Genomic DNA, 13,469 nt, shown 5'->3' on the forward strand with positions numbered 1-13,469 from the left:
AATCATTTTCATGACCCTTCTTTGAACCCTCTCCAGTTTCAGCACATCCTTTCTCGGGTAAGGGGCCTAAACCTTCTCACAATTCTCCAAATGAGGCCTCACTATGCTTTACAGACATCCCACCTCTCCCGGAACTTCCAGGAGTCTCCCACATATTAATAGTGGCTCGCTGATGCCCGCAAATTATATACAATATCACGGAAATCAATTTTTTTGAGAGCGAGCGAAAGAAAAGCAAGAGAGAGCGTGAGAGCGACCATGAGAGAGAGCACGCGAAAGCAAGCGAGAGAGGGAGAGCGAGCAAGAGAAAAAACAAGCGAGAGCGCTTGAGAGCGGGCGAGCGACCAAGAGAGAGAGAGAGAGAGAGAGAGAGAGAGAGAGAGAGAGAGAACACACCATTGCAGAGTGTTCCAAAAAAATAATAAAACGTACATCACCCCAAACTACACTAAAGTGTACCCCTGCCTAATAGGGGTCAAAATAATGACAGTGTTGCTCACTGCACTGTTTGCAACAATGACTTTTCTATTGCCCATGGTGGGTTAAGACTGTAAAAGACATTTTGAGGTGAGTTTAACAGGTGTCATTCGTTCATTAGCATAGCTAACGTTATTTAAACTAGCTGGCCAGCTGCTAAGGAGCTACCCTATTGCAGACATCCCACCTCTCCCGCAAGTCTCCCACAAATTGATAGTGCTACCTGAAATGAGTTTTTGCAGGGTGGGATGTCTGGCTTCATAAAGTTTCAATGTTATCCAAGAATCTATAGACTGGTGAGCCTCACATTAGTGGTAGAAATTATTGGAGAGGATTCTAATAGATAGGATTTACGAGCATTTGGGAAACGATAGCATGGTTTGTGTAGGGAAGGTTAAGTGATACTAAATTGACTGAGTTTTTTGAGAACATGATAAAGGTGACTGATGAAGGTAGAGCTGGAGCTCCATTACTAGTGCTGTTCTGCAAGAACCCGCTTAGGAACTATGCTTTTCATAAATGTAAAAATGTAGATGGGTGGGCCAGTAAGTTCACAGACAATGCAATTGTGGATAATGTAAAGGATAGGCAAAGACATACTTGGATATAAATCAGATATAGACAAGGGAAGAGAAATGGCAGATGCTTTTTAATCCAGCTATGTTTAAGCTGTTGCACTTTAGATCATCAAATGTAAGGGACATTTGCTGTTGCCGTGTAATAAACTCTAGCTAAGCTACATCACCAATTTTGCATTCAATTCTATTTACCTCAATATACATAGGATGTGATGCTTTGGACAGAGTGCATAAGAGGCTTACCAGGATGCTACCTGATTTGGAGAACATATAGTCATAGAACAGTACAGGCAGAAACAGACCCTTCAGCTCATCTAATCTGTGACAAACTATCAACCTTCCTAGTGCCATCAACCTGCCCTCCATAATCCATGTAATCAAAATTTATCTTCAATGTTGAAATCGACCCTGTATCCACCACTTCAACTGGCAACACGTCCTATACTCCCACCACCCTCTAAGTTAAGTTCCCCCTCATGCTCTTCTTCAGCATTCCACCTTTCACTCTAACCCTAGTTCTGGTTTTACCCAACCTCAATTACCCCTATCTATACCTCTCAAAATTTTGCGTACCTCTATCAAATCTCTCACTCCTCTTTGCTGTAGGGAGTAAGTCCTACTCTATTCAACCTTTCCCTATAACTCACGTCCTCGGATCCTGCCAACACGCTTTTCAATTTTCTCTGCATATTTTCAATCCTATTGACATCCTTCCTGTAGGTAGATGACCAAAACAGCACACAATACTCCAAATCAGGTTTCACCAATGTCTATTTCAACGTTACCATGACATTCTGTTCTCAATATTTTGAGTTATGAAGGCCAACCTGCCAAAAGCTTTCTTTACAACCTTATCTTCCTGTGATGCCATTTTCAAGAATTATGAATCTGTATTCCCAGATGTTTCAGTGCCCTACCACTCACCGTGCAAGTTGTACCCTGGTCTGTCCTCCCAAAGTACAACATCTCACACTTATCTGCATTAAATTCCATAAGACCACAAGTACACATTATCCCTCTCAACCTTAATCTCCTGCCTTCTCCCGTAACTTTTGACATCCTGACTAACCAAGAACATAATCACCCTCTACTTTAAATATACTCAATGATCATCTGTGGCAATTAATTCCACAGATTCACAACCCCCGGCTAAAGAAATTCCTTCCAGGAATGTTCTAAATGGATTTCTCTCTATTCTGAGGCCGTGCTCTCTGGTCCTACACTCACCTACTATAGGAAACGTTCCCTCTACATCCGCTCTGTCTGGGCATTTCATCTTACTCTTCTAAACTCCAGTGATACAGGCCCAGAGCCATTAAACACTCCTCATACATTAACTCTTTCATTACCAGAATCATTCTCATGAATCTCCTCTGGATCCTCTCCACCGCCAGCACATCTTAGATGTGCCAAAACCACTCACAACATCCCAGTGTGATCTGACCAATATCTTATAAAGCCCCAGCAACAGATTATTGAAATTCTATTCTAGTTTTGTTGAAATGAATACTAACGTGCATTTGCCTTCCTTACCACAGACTCAGCCTGCAAGTTAACCTTGAGGGAATTCTGCAAGTCCATTTAAACCTCTGATTTATGCATTTTCTCCCCATTTAGAAAACAGTCTACACCTTCTTTCCACTGAAGTACATGACCATACACTTCCCTGCACTGTACTGTATTTATCACTTTTCTGCCCATTCTCCCAATCTGACAAAGACCTCTGCAGACTCCATCAAATCTGTGATACAGAACATTGATATATAATGTGAAAAGCAGTCCCCTTGCCTTTTATTCTGACAAGCACACAGAAGTTTTGTTCTCTCAAAATTTCACTTTTGAAGGCCTCCCACTTACCAAGTTCACCTTTGCCAGAAAACAGCCTGTCCAAATCCACACTTGTCAGATCCTTTCTTTTACCATTTAAATTGGCATTTCTCCAATTTAGAATCTCAACCTGCGGACCAGACCAATCCTTTTGCATAATTACCTTGAAACTGATGGCATTATGATCACTAGACGCAAAGCGTCCTTCTACACGAACTTCTGTCACCAGCCCTGTCTCATTCACTAATAGATCAAGTATTGCACACTCTCTCGTTGGAACTTCTATGTATTGATTAGGGAAACTCTCCTGAACACATTTGACAACCTCCATCCCATCTAGTCTTTTTACAGTATGGAAGGCCCAGTCAATATGTGGAAAGTTAAAATAACCTACTATCACAACCTTATGTTTCTTGCAACAGTATATGTTCTCTCTACAAATGTGTTCCTCTAAATCCCATGGACTGTTTGGTGATCTATAATATAGCCCCATTAGCGTGGTCATACCTTTACTTCTCAGTTCCACCCACAGAGCTTCATTAGTCGAGTTTCCAGTTGTCCTCATGGAGCACTGCCATGACATTTTCCCTGACTAGTAACACCACCGCCCCCCCCACCCCTCTCACTCTGTCACATCTAAAACAACGTAACCTCAGGATGAGTGCTGCCCCTCTTGCAACCAAGTTACAATATCAAAATTTCATGAGTTGATTCATGTCATGAGCACCTTTCCTACAATATTTCTTGTATTGAAATAAACAAATCATACTCAACCTTTTGATTGTTTGAGATCTTAACACTATGTCTCCACAACCACTCCGATCTCTGTTCAAGCACTTAACTCCCTGAACTCACTTTGCAGAATCTTGTCCCTCTTCCAACCTGTGACACTAGTACCAAAATGGGCCATGACCTCTGGCAGCTCACACTCCCAGTTAAGAAAGCTGAGTGACTAATCTAGACTTCAGGAGGGGAATTCACTCAGACCCACTCCCCAAGTAGAAGACGACAGCGGCAGATCGGGACAGCTTATTTCAGATCTGACCAGTGACCAATCAGCATTTGGGATTGATTAGCAAGAGCAAATTAAAGGAAGGAAGGGGCAAGCAGAGAGGTCATCATTGGAGTGAGCAGAGTTAGAGTGATGATCTTGAGGCTTTAGCTCTTCGATGCTTCAGCAAAGCAAGGCTTCAGTCAGAGAAAGCAATAAAAAGAAAAACTCAAGGTAAACTTCATCTGTTCAGTTAGGACAGTAGAGATGCCAGGTAAGATCCTCTTGTGGGATGTGGAAAGGCAGGGAGACCTCTAGTGCCCCTAATGACTTCAAATGCAAGAAGTGCATCCAGCTGCAGCTTCTAACAATCCGCATTAAGGAGTTGGGGCTGCAACTGGATGAAGCATTCCGGAGGTTGAAGATAGGACATATAGAAAGGTAGTTACACCAAGGTGCAGGACACAGGAAACTAGATGACGGAAGGGAAGAGTACCCCTGTGGTCATCCCCTCACAACAGATATACCACTTTGGATACTGCTGGGACAGGTGGGATGTCACGGTGGTTGGGTCTCTGGCACTGAATCTATGATTCAGAAGGGAAGTGGGGAGAAGGGCACACTCTGCTGATTCGTTAGTTAGGGGAATGGACAAGACGTTCCATGGGTGAGAATGAGATTCCCAGATGGTATGTTGCCCCCTGGGTGCCAGGGTCCAGGACATCTCGGATCGAATCCTCAGCATTCTTAAGTGGGAAGGTGAATAGTCAGAGGTTGTAGTCCATGTAGGTACCAATGACATGGCAAGGACAAATGATGAGGTTCTGCATAGGAAGGTAGGTGGTAAGTTAAAAGGTAGGACCCCCAGGGTAGTTATCTCAGAATTGCTATCCACGCCACATGTTAGTGAGGCCAGGACAAGAAAGATATACAGTTTAACACGTGGCTAAGGAGTTGGTATAGCAGGGCGTAAGGATTTTTGGATCATTGGGCTCTCTTCCAGGGAAGGTGGGACCTTTACAGTAGGGACGGCATACCTGAACTGGAGGGGGACTAATATCAAGCAGGAAGGTTTGTTAATGCTGCACGGTGGGGTTTAAACTAGAGTTACAGGGGGGTGGGAACCAGAGTGCCATAACAGTTAGTGGAAAGATTGTGCAGGCAGATGTTGGTAAGACCTCAAACGTCAGGAATCAAAAGGTTGCGCATGGTGTGACTAATGTCCTGTGTTGCCTGCGTTTCAATGCAAGAAGTATCGTAGATGAGCTCTGGGAATGGATCAACACCTGGAATTATGACATTATGGCCACCACTGAGATTTGGTTGCAGGAGGAGCAGGACTGGCAGCTCAGTGCTTCGGGGTTCCGTTGTTTTCGACGTGGCAGAGCGGGAGGGACTAAAGGGAGAGGGGTGGCATTACCAGTCAGGGAAAATGTCATGACAGTACGCTGTGTGGACAGACTCCACTAGTGAGGCTTTATGGGTTGAACTGAGAAATGAGAAAGGTTACGATCACATTAATGGGAATATTACAGACCTAGGGATTGAGAGGAACAAATTTGTAAAGAGATCGTAGACTGTTGCAATAAATGTAAGATTGTTATAGAAGGTGATTTTAACTTTCCTACATATTGACTGGGAACCCCATACTATAAAAGACTAGATGGGATAGAGTTTGTCAAATGTGTTCAGGAAAGTTTCCTTCATCAGTCTGTAGAAGGTCCAATGAGAGAGCGTGTGATGTTAGATCTGCTATTCGGGAAAGAGATGAGACAGGTGACAGACATTTGTGTAGGAGAACACCTTGCATCCAATGACCACAATGCCATTAGTTTCAAAGTAAATATGCAAAAAGATAGATCTAGTCTGCAGGTTGAGATTCTAACTTGGAGAAAGGCCAATTTTGAAGGTATCAGAAATGATCTGGCAAGTGTGAATTGGGACAGGCTGTTTTCTGGCAAAGGTGAGCAGGAGGCTTTCAAAAACAAAATTTTGAATGTACAAAGCTTGTATGTGCCTGTCAGAATAAAAACATAAAGATAACAAGTGTAGGGAACTTGGTTTTCAAGAGATATTGAGGCCCTGGTTGAGAAGGAGAAAGGAGGTGCATAGCAGGTATAGGTAAGTAAGAACAAATGAGGTACATATGGAGTACAAGAAATGCAAGAGAACACTTAAGAAAGAAATCAGGATGGTTAAAAGAAGGCATGAAGTTGCTCTCGTAGACAAGGTGAAAGATAACCTAAGAGATTCTACAGATATGTTAAGAGCAAAAGGATTGCAAGAGACAAAATTGTTCCTCTTTAAGGCCAAAATGGTAATGCATATATATGAGCCAAAACAGATGAGGAACATCTTAATTGTATTATTTGAATCTGTATTTACTCAGGAGATGGACACAAAGTCTATAGAGGCAAGGCAAAGCAGCATCAGCTTCATGGGCCCTGCACAGATTAGAAAGGAGGAGGACATCCCGCTCTAGTCTTCTGCCTCTCTGGATCTTTTTATTGAAACACCAATGACCCCTTCTCCAACTCTCAACCCTCCTCCTCTTCTTGGACACCTCACTCTGGTCTTCTGCCTGATCTGAATCTTTTCATTGAAACCTTAACCGACAGAGGAGGAAGTGTTTGCTACACTGAGGCAAATCAGGGTGGATAAATCCCTAGGGCCAGATAAGGCATTCTCTCAGACCATACAGGAGGCAAGTGCAGGAATTGCTTGGGCAGTAGCAGAGAGATTTAACTCATCCTTAGCGACAAGGGCGGTCCCAAAGGATTAGACGGTAGCTAATGTTGTTTTTCCGTTTAAAAAAAGGTTCTAAACATAAACCAGGAAATTATAGGCTGGTGAATCTGACATCAGTCAGATACATGGATAGACATGGAGTATTAAGGACAGTTAACATGGCTTCATGTGTGGTAAGTCACATCTAATTAAACTTAAGAGTTTTTTGAGGAAGTTACCAGGAAAGTGGTTAAAGGCAAGAAAGTGGATGTTGTCCACATCGACTTCAGTAAGGCATTTGACCAGGTCCCATGTGAGAGGCTGGTCCAGAAGGTTCAGTCACTCGGCATTCAAGATGAGGTAGTAAATTAGATTAGACATTGACTTTGTGGGGGGGATGCCTGAAGGTGATAGTAGAAGGTTCCCTCCCTGACTGGAGGCCTGGGACTAGTGATGTGCCGCAGGGATTGGTGCTGGTCCTTTGTTATCTTTCATCTATCTATAATCAATGATCTGGAAGATAAAGTGGTTAACTGGATCAGCAAATTTACAGATGACACCAAGATTGGGGGTGTAGTGGACAGTGAGGAAGGCCATCATGGCTTGCAGAGGGATCTGCATCAGTTGGAAAAAAGGCAGATCAAGTATAATGCAGACAAGTGCGAGGTTTTGCACTTCAGTAGGACCAACCAGGGTAGGTCTTACACAGTGAACAGCAGGGCACTGAGGTGTGTGGATCTGGGAATACAGGTTTATAATTCATTGAAAGTGGCATCACAGGGAGATAGGATTGTAAAGAAAGTCTTTGGCACATTAGCCTTCATAAATCAAAGCAAGTACAGGAGATGGGATGTTATTTTGAAGTTGTAAATGGAGTATTGTGTGCAGTTTTGGTCACCTACCTACAGGAAAGATGTAAACAAGGTTGAATGAGTACAGGTATTTACAAGAATGTTGCCAGGTCTAAAGGACCTGAGTTACAAGGAAAGATTGAATACGTTAGGACTGTATTCTTTACAACATGGAAGATTGAGAGGAGATTTGATAGATGAACACAAAATTGTGAGAGGGTATAGATAGGGTAAATAGCAGGCTCCTTCCACCGAGGTCTGGTGGAATTATAACCAGATGACATAGGTTAAGGGTGAAAGGTGAAAAATTTAAGGGGAACATGACAGGAAACTTCCTCACTCAGAGGGTCATGACAGTGTGGAACGAGCTGTCAGCACAAGTGGTGCATGCAAGCTCGATTTCAACATTTAAGTGAAGTTTGGAGAGGTTCATGGATGGTATGGGGTATGGAGGGCTACGGTCCTGGTGCAGGTCGATGGGAGAAGGCAGTCTAAATGGTTTCGGAATGGACTAGATGGGCCAAAGGTCCTATTTCTGTGCCATTTTTCCCTATAACTCTAAACCACTTAATATTTAATATTCTAATTTAATATTCAAACTTAATATTCTAAGTTTGGAATATTAGACTCAGAATTTACAAATTCTATTGGGGGCATACTAACTGGGGGCAATTCCCAACCAAAACTGCTTTCTGCCTAAAATACGTTAAAATAAAGATGTCGTACGTGTCGTTTGAACTTGAAACTAAAGGGTTATTGCATAACAAGGAAACGGGAACTAAAGAGGCACTTCCGTTGTTTACCACAACTCTATTTCACTTCCGTGAATACAAAGCAAACTTAGCTGATCCGTGCAGCCTCCCCGTTTAACTGTGTTGGGATAGCGTCCATCTGTAACCCACTCTACCTACGCAGTACCCAAGGGGCGGCTAAGCCCTTTAGTTATAATGTTGTTACCCATCCACGGGGGCAAACGGTTGCAGTAATTTAAAGGTTTCAGAATTTACAGAGCGCGCACATCCGGCGCACGGCAGTCGGAGGAAAGCTCCCCACACCAGCCCCAATCCCGTTCTCGCCGATGGGACACTGTCCCACGATCATGTTGCCGGTGAGCACCCCACCCTCGGGAGACGGCTGCCTCGACACCCCCCTTTCCCCTTCCCCCTTCCCCCTTCCCCCTTCCCCCTTCCCCCGGCCCCGCTCACCAGCTCGGGAACCAGTAACGCTCCCTTGGCATTTTTCTGAAGGACAGGCGAGTTAAACCCGATTTTCACCATCTTCAACCCGAACCCACAAACGTAATCCGAGTAATGGCTTCCACTCGACCGACTACGCAGACTTCTGCCTGGGTGCGCGTTCCCGCTGGGAGCCGCCGCGCCGCTCGCTCCCGGACCGGAACCGGAGCGTGCACTCACGGCTGCCTCCACTGGTGGGAACCGGCAGCTGCAGGATCCGCAGTGTCTGTGACGCACGAGTGTGTCTGTGACACGACAGTGTGCTCGCTACTGGCATATGGGGGGAGGAGGGTTGTTGAGTGCGAGGGGCTGCTACTGGGCATAGGGGTATTAGGGAGAGGAGAGGGGTGGGATGGGGCAAAGGAGGGGAGGGGGAGGGGGAGGGGGAGGGGGAGGGGAGGGGGGGGAGGGGGAGGGGGAGGGGGAGGGGGAGGGGGAGGGGGAGGGGGAGGGGGAGGGGAGGGGGAGGGGGAGGGGAGGGGGAGGGGGGGGGAGGGGGAGGGGGAGGGGGAGGGGGAGGAGAGGGGGAGGGGGAGGGGAGGGGGGAGGGGAGAGGGGGGAGGGGAGGGGGGGAGGGGGAGGGGAAGGGGAGGGGAAGAGGAGGGGGAGGGGAAGGGGAGGGGAAGGGGAGGGGAGGGGAAGAGGAGGGGGAGGGGAGGGGGAGGGGAGGGGAGGGGGAGAGGAGGGGAGGGGAGGGGAGGGGAAGAGGAGGGGAGGGGGAGGGGGAGTGGGAGGAGGAGGGGAGGGGAGGAGGAGGGGAGGGGAGGGGAAGAGAAGGGGAGAGGAGAGGAGGGGGAGGAAGGGAGGGGAAGAGGAGGAGAGGGGAAGAGGAGGGGAGGGGGAGAGGAGGGGGAGGGGGAGAGGAGGGGGAGGAAGGGGAGGGGGAGGGGAAGAGGGAGGGGAGGGGGAGGGGAAGAGGAGGGGAGGGAGAGGAGGGGGAGGAAGGGGAGAGAGGGGAGGAAGGGAGGGGAGGGGAAGAGGAGAGGGGAGGGGGAGGAAGGGGAGAGAGGGGGAGGAAGGGGAGAGAGGGGGAGGAAGGGGAGGGGAGGGAGAGGGGAGGGGAGGGAGAGGGGAGGGGGGAGGGGAGGGGAGGGGGAGGGGAAGAGGAGGGGAGGGGAGAAGAGGGGGAGGAAGGGAAGGGAGGGGAGGGGAAGAGGAGGGGAGGGGGAGGAAGGGGAGAGAGGGGGAGGAAGGGGAGAGAGGGAGAGGAAGGGGAGGGGAGGGAGAGGGGAGGGGGGAGGGGAAGAGGAGGGGAGGGGAGAAGAGGGGGAGGGAGAGGAGGGGAGGAAGGGAAGGGAGGAGGAGGGGAGGGGAAGAGGAGGGGAGGGGGAGGGAGGGGGAGAGGAGGGGGAGGAAGGGGAGAGAGGGGGAGGAAGGGAGGGGAAGAGGAGGGGAGGGGGAGGGGAAGAGGAGGGGAGGGGGATAGGAGGGGGAGGAAGGGAGGGGGAGGGGAGAGGGAGAGAGGGGGAGCAAGGGAGGGGGGAGGGAGAGGGGAGGGGAGGGGGGAGGGAGAGGGGAGGGGAGGGGGAGGAGGGGAGGGGAAGAGGAGGGGAGGGGGGGAGGGGAAGAGGAGGGGAGGGGAGAGGAGGGGGAGGGAGAGAGGGGGAGGAAGGAGGGGAGGGGAAGAGGAGGGGAGGGGGAGGGGAGGGAGGGGGAGGGGAAGAGGGGAGGGGAAGAGGAGGGGAGGGGGAGGGGGAGGGGAAGAGGGGAGGGGAGAGGAGGGAGAGGGAGAGAGGGGGAGGGAGGAGGGGAGGGGGAGGGGGGAGGGGAAGAGGAGGGGGAGGGGAGAGGAGGGGGAGGGAGGAAGAGGAGGGGGAGGGGGAGGAAGGGGAGGGGAAGGGAGGGGGAGGGGAAGAAGAAGGGGGGAGGGGGAGGAAGGGAGGAGGGGAGGGGGAGGGGGAGAGGAGGGAGAGGGGAGGGGGGGAGAGGAGAGAGGGGGAGGAAGGGGAGAGAGGGAGGAAGGGGAGAGAGGGGGAGGAAGGGGAGGGGAGGGGGAGGGGAAGAGGAGGGGAGGGGAGGGGGAGAGGAGGAGGAGGAAGGGGAGAGGAGGGGGAGGAAGGGGAGAGAGGGGGAGGAAGGGAGGGGAGGGGAGAGGAGGGGGAGGAAGGGGGGAGGGGGAGGGGAGGGGAGGGGGAGAGGAGGTGGAGGAAGGGGAGAGAGAGGGAGGGGGAGGGGAGGGGAAGAGGAGGGGAGGGGAGGGGGAGGAAGGGGAGGAGGGGAGGGGGAGAGAGGGGGAGGAAGGAGGGGGAGGAAGGGGAGGGGGAGGAAGAGGAGAGAGGGGGTAGGAAGGGGAGAGGAGGGGGAGGAAAGGCAGAGGAGGGGAGGGGAGGGAGAGGGGAGATGAAGGGGAGGAAGGGGAGGGGAGGGGTGGGGCATAGGAGAATAGGGGGAGTGGTGGGGCAAAGGAGGGAGAGGGAGGGTGGGGCAAAAAAGGGGAGGGGCAAAGGAGGGAGTGGGAAGGGGAGGGGGAAGGAATGGAGGTAGGGAGGGGAGGAGTGGTGGTTGGTGAATGTCGTGGAGATATTGGGAAATAGTGTAGGTTCAGGTAGGGGGAGGATCTGGAAAAGGAACTGCAAATGGAGGGTTTAGGTGGGTGGGTGTTGGTGGAAGAAGGTTGGAATAAAGTTGAATCTAGTCTGGAAAACAGAAAATATTGGAATGATTTGAATGAAGAGGAAGGGTGGGATATCTTGGGAAAAAAAAACAAAAGAAGACTTCAAGGTATTGCTTAAATTTGACCCAGAACAACCACCCTTCATCAACCCCAGTAAATTAACTACAGAGTTAAAATTGGCCCTGGGGAATATAGGTTGTGCTTGTACTTTCTGAGCAGAGAATGTGTTAATCATTTGTAAGGATAAGGAACAGTGTGAGAAGGCATTATGATCGAAGACTTTACTTTTGCAAGAAGATAGTGTCTACGTTGCCAAATGAAAAAAGGTGTTAGGAGTGTTATAACAGGTGTTCCGGTGGAGATTTTGATGGAAGAGTTTAAGTTTCATTTATTGGGAGGTAAGGCTAAGGAGGTAAAGAGATTGCAAGTATTCAGAAATGGGGAAAGGATGGATAGTTTATCTATATTGATGTGTTACCTACCACGGGGGTTCTCCAGGGTCATTTTGGTAGCAGTATGCATTTCACTTCGGGCCAATGTCAAGGAGGCTTTAGATGATATGAGCAATGGGATCAACATGCACGAAACAGTACACCCTAACGCCTCCACCATCATTTCTGGGAGATTTTTAACCAGGCCAGTCTGAAAAAAAAAACTAAGGAATTACCATCAACAGATCACTTGCAATACCAGAGGAAACAACACACTGGACCATTGCTACACCACCATCAATAATGCCTACTGTGCTATTCCATGCCCTCACTTCGGGAAGCCTGATTACCTAGCTGTACTTCTACTCCCTGAGTATAGGCAGAGACTGAAGACTGCAGTACCAGCAGTGAGGACCAAGAAGGTGTGGACAAGGGAAGCACAGGAGCGCCTACAGGACTTCTTTGAATCGGTGGACTGGGCTGTATTCAGGGATTCATCTTCGAACCTGGATGAGTATGCTGCAGTTGTTACCAACTTCATTAAAACCTGTGTGGATGAGTGTGTGCTTACCAAGACTTACTGTACAATCCCAAACCAAAAGCCATGGATGAACCAGGAGGTACGTCGTCTACTGAAGGCTAGATCTGTGGCATTCAAGTCTGGAGACCCAGGTCTGTACCAGAAAACCAGGTATGATTTGTGGAGGGTGATTTCAAGGGCAAAGAGACAATTTTGAATGAGGTAGGATGCAACATTGAATGTACGACAACTCTGGCAAGGTTTGCAAGACATTACTTAAGTGATGGCAGCGATGCTTCACTACAAGATGAGCTCAACGCATTCTATGCATGCTTTGAAAGGGAGAACACAATTACTATCCCTGCTGCACCTGATGGCCCTGTGATCTCTGTCTCAGAGGCCGATGTTAGACTGTCTTTAAAGAGAGTGAACCCTCGCAAGGCTCAAGGTCCCAATGGAGTACCTGGTAAAGCTTTGAAAACCTGTGCCAACAAACTAGTGGGAGTATTCAAGGACATTTTCAACTTCTCACTGCTATGGGCAAAAGTTCCCACCTGCTTCAAAAAGGCAACAATTATACCATTGCTTAAGAAAAATGATGTGAGCTACCTTAATGACTATTGCTCGGTCGCATTCACATCTACAGTGAAGAAATGCTTTGAGAGGTTGGTCATGACTAGACTGAACTCCTGCCTCAGCAATTTTGGACCCATTGCAATTTTCCTATTGCCACAATAGGTCAACGGTAGTTGCAATCTCAATGACTCTCCACACAGCTTTAGACCACCTAGACAACACAAACACCTACGTCAGGATCCTAGCTCAGCACTTAATACCATGCCGTTCATCAACTATAGCTCAGCATCTAACAACATCATTCCCACAATCCTGATTGAGAAGTTGCAGAATCTGGGCCTCCATACCTCCCTCTGCAAATGGATCCTCAACTTCCTAACCAGACAACCTCAATCTGTGCGGATTGGTGATAAGTGATAAGGGACAAGTTGCAGTGGTCGCATCTCTGGCACCGAGACGGGACCCTCAGCTCAGGAGGGAAGGAGGGAAAAGAGGAGAGTAGTAGTGATAGGGGTTTCGATAGTTAGGGGGACAGATAAGAGGTTCTGTGGAAGAGATCGAGAATCCTGGATAGTCTGTTGCCTCCCTGGTGCCGGGGTCTGCGATATCTCGGATCGAGTTCTCAGTATTCTCAGGAGGGAG

The 13,469-nt window shown here is 48.8% G+C and overlaps 1 protein-coding gene across 1 annotated transcript in view; it reads right to left on the reverse strand.

The window, feature by feature from the left end:
• LOC140204066 (integral membrane protein 2A-like) overlaps positions 1–8,841 on the reverse strand; it is a 34,283-nt gene extending 25,442 nt beyond the window's left edge. Inside the window, exon 1 of the mRNA XM_072270356.1 lies at positions 8,657–8,841. Coding sequence (XP_072126457.1) covers positions 8,657–8,728 — 72 coding nt within the window. The 5' untranslated portion in view covers positions 8,729–8,841. The remainder of the gene's footprint in view (positions 1–8,656) is intronic.
• Positions 8,842–13,469: the final 4,628 nt, after the last annotated feature.

The sequence above is a fragment of the Mobula birostris genome, chromosome 10, assembly GCF_030028105.1.
Source record: "Mobula birostris isolate sMobBir1 chromosome 10, sMobBir1.hap1, whole genome shotgun sequence".
Classification (NCBI taxonomy): Eukaryota; Metazoa; Chordata; class Chondrichthyes; order Myliobatiformes; family Myliobatidae; genus Mobula; species Mobula birostris.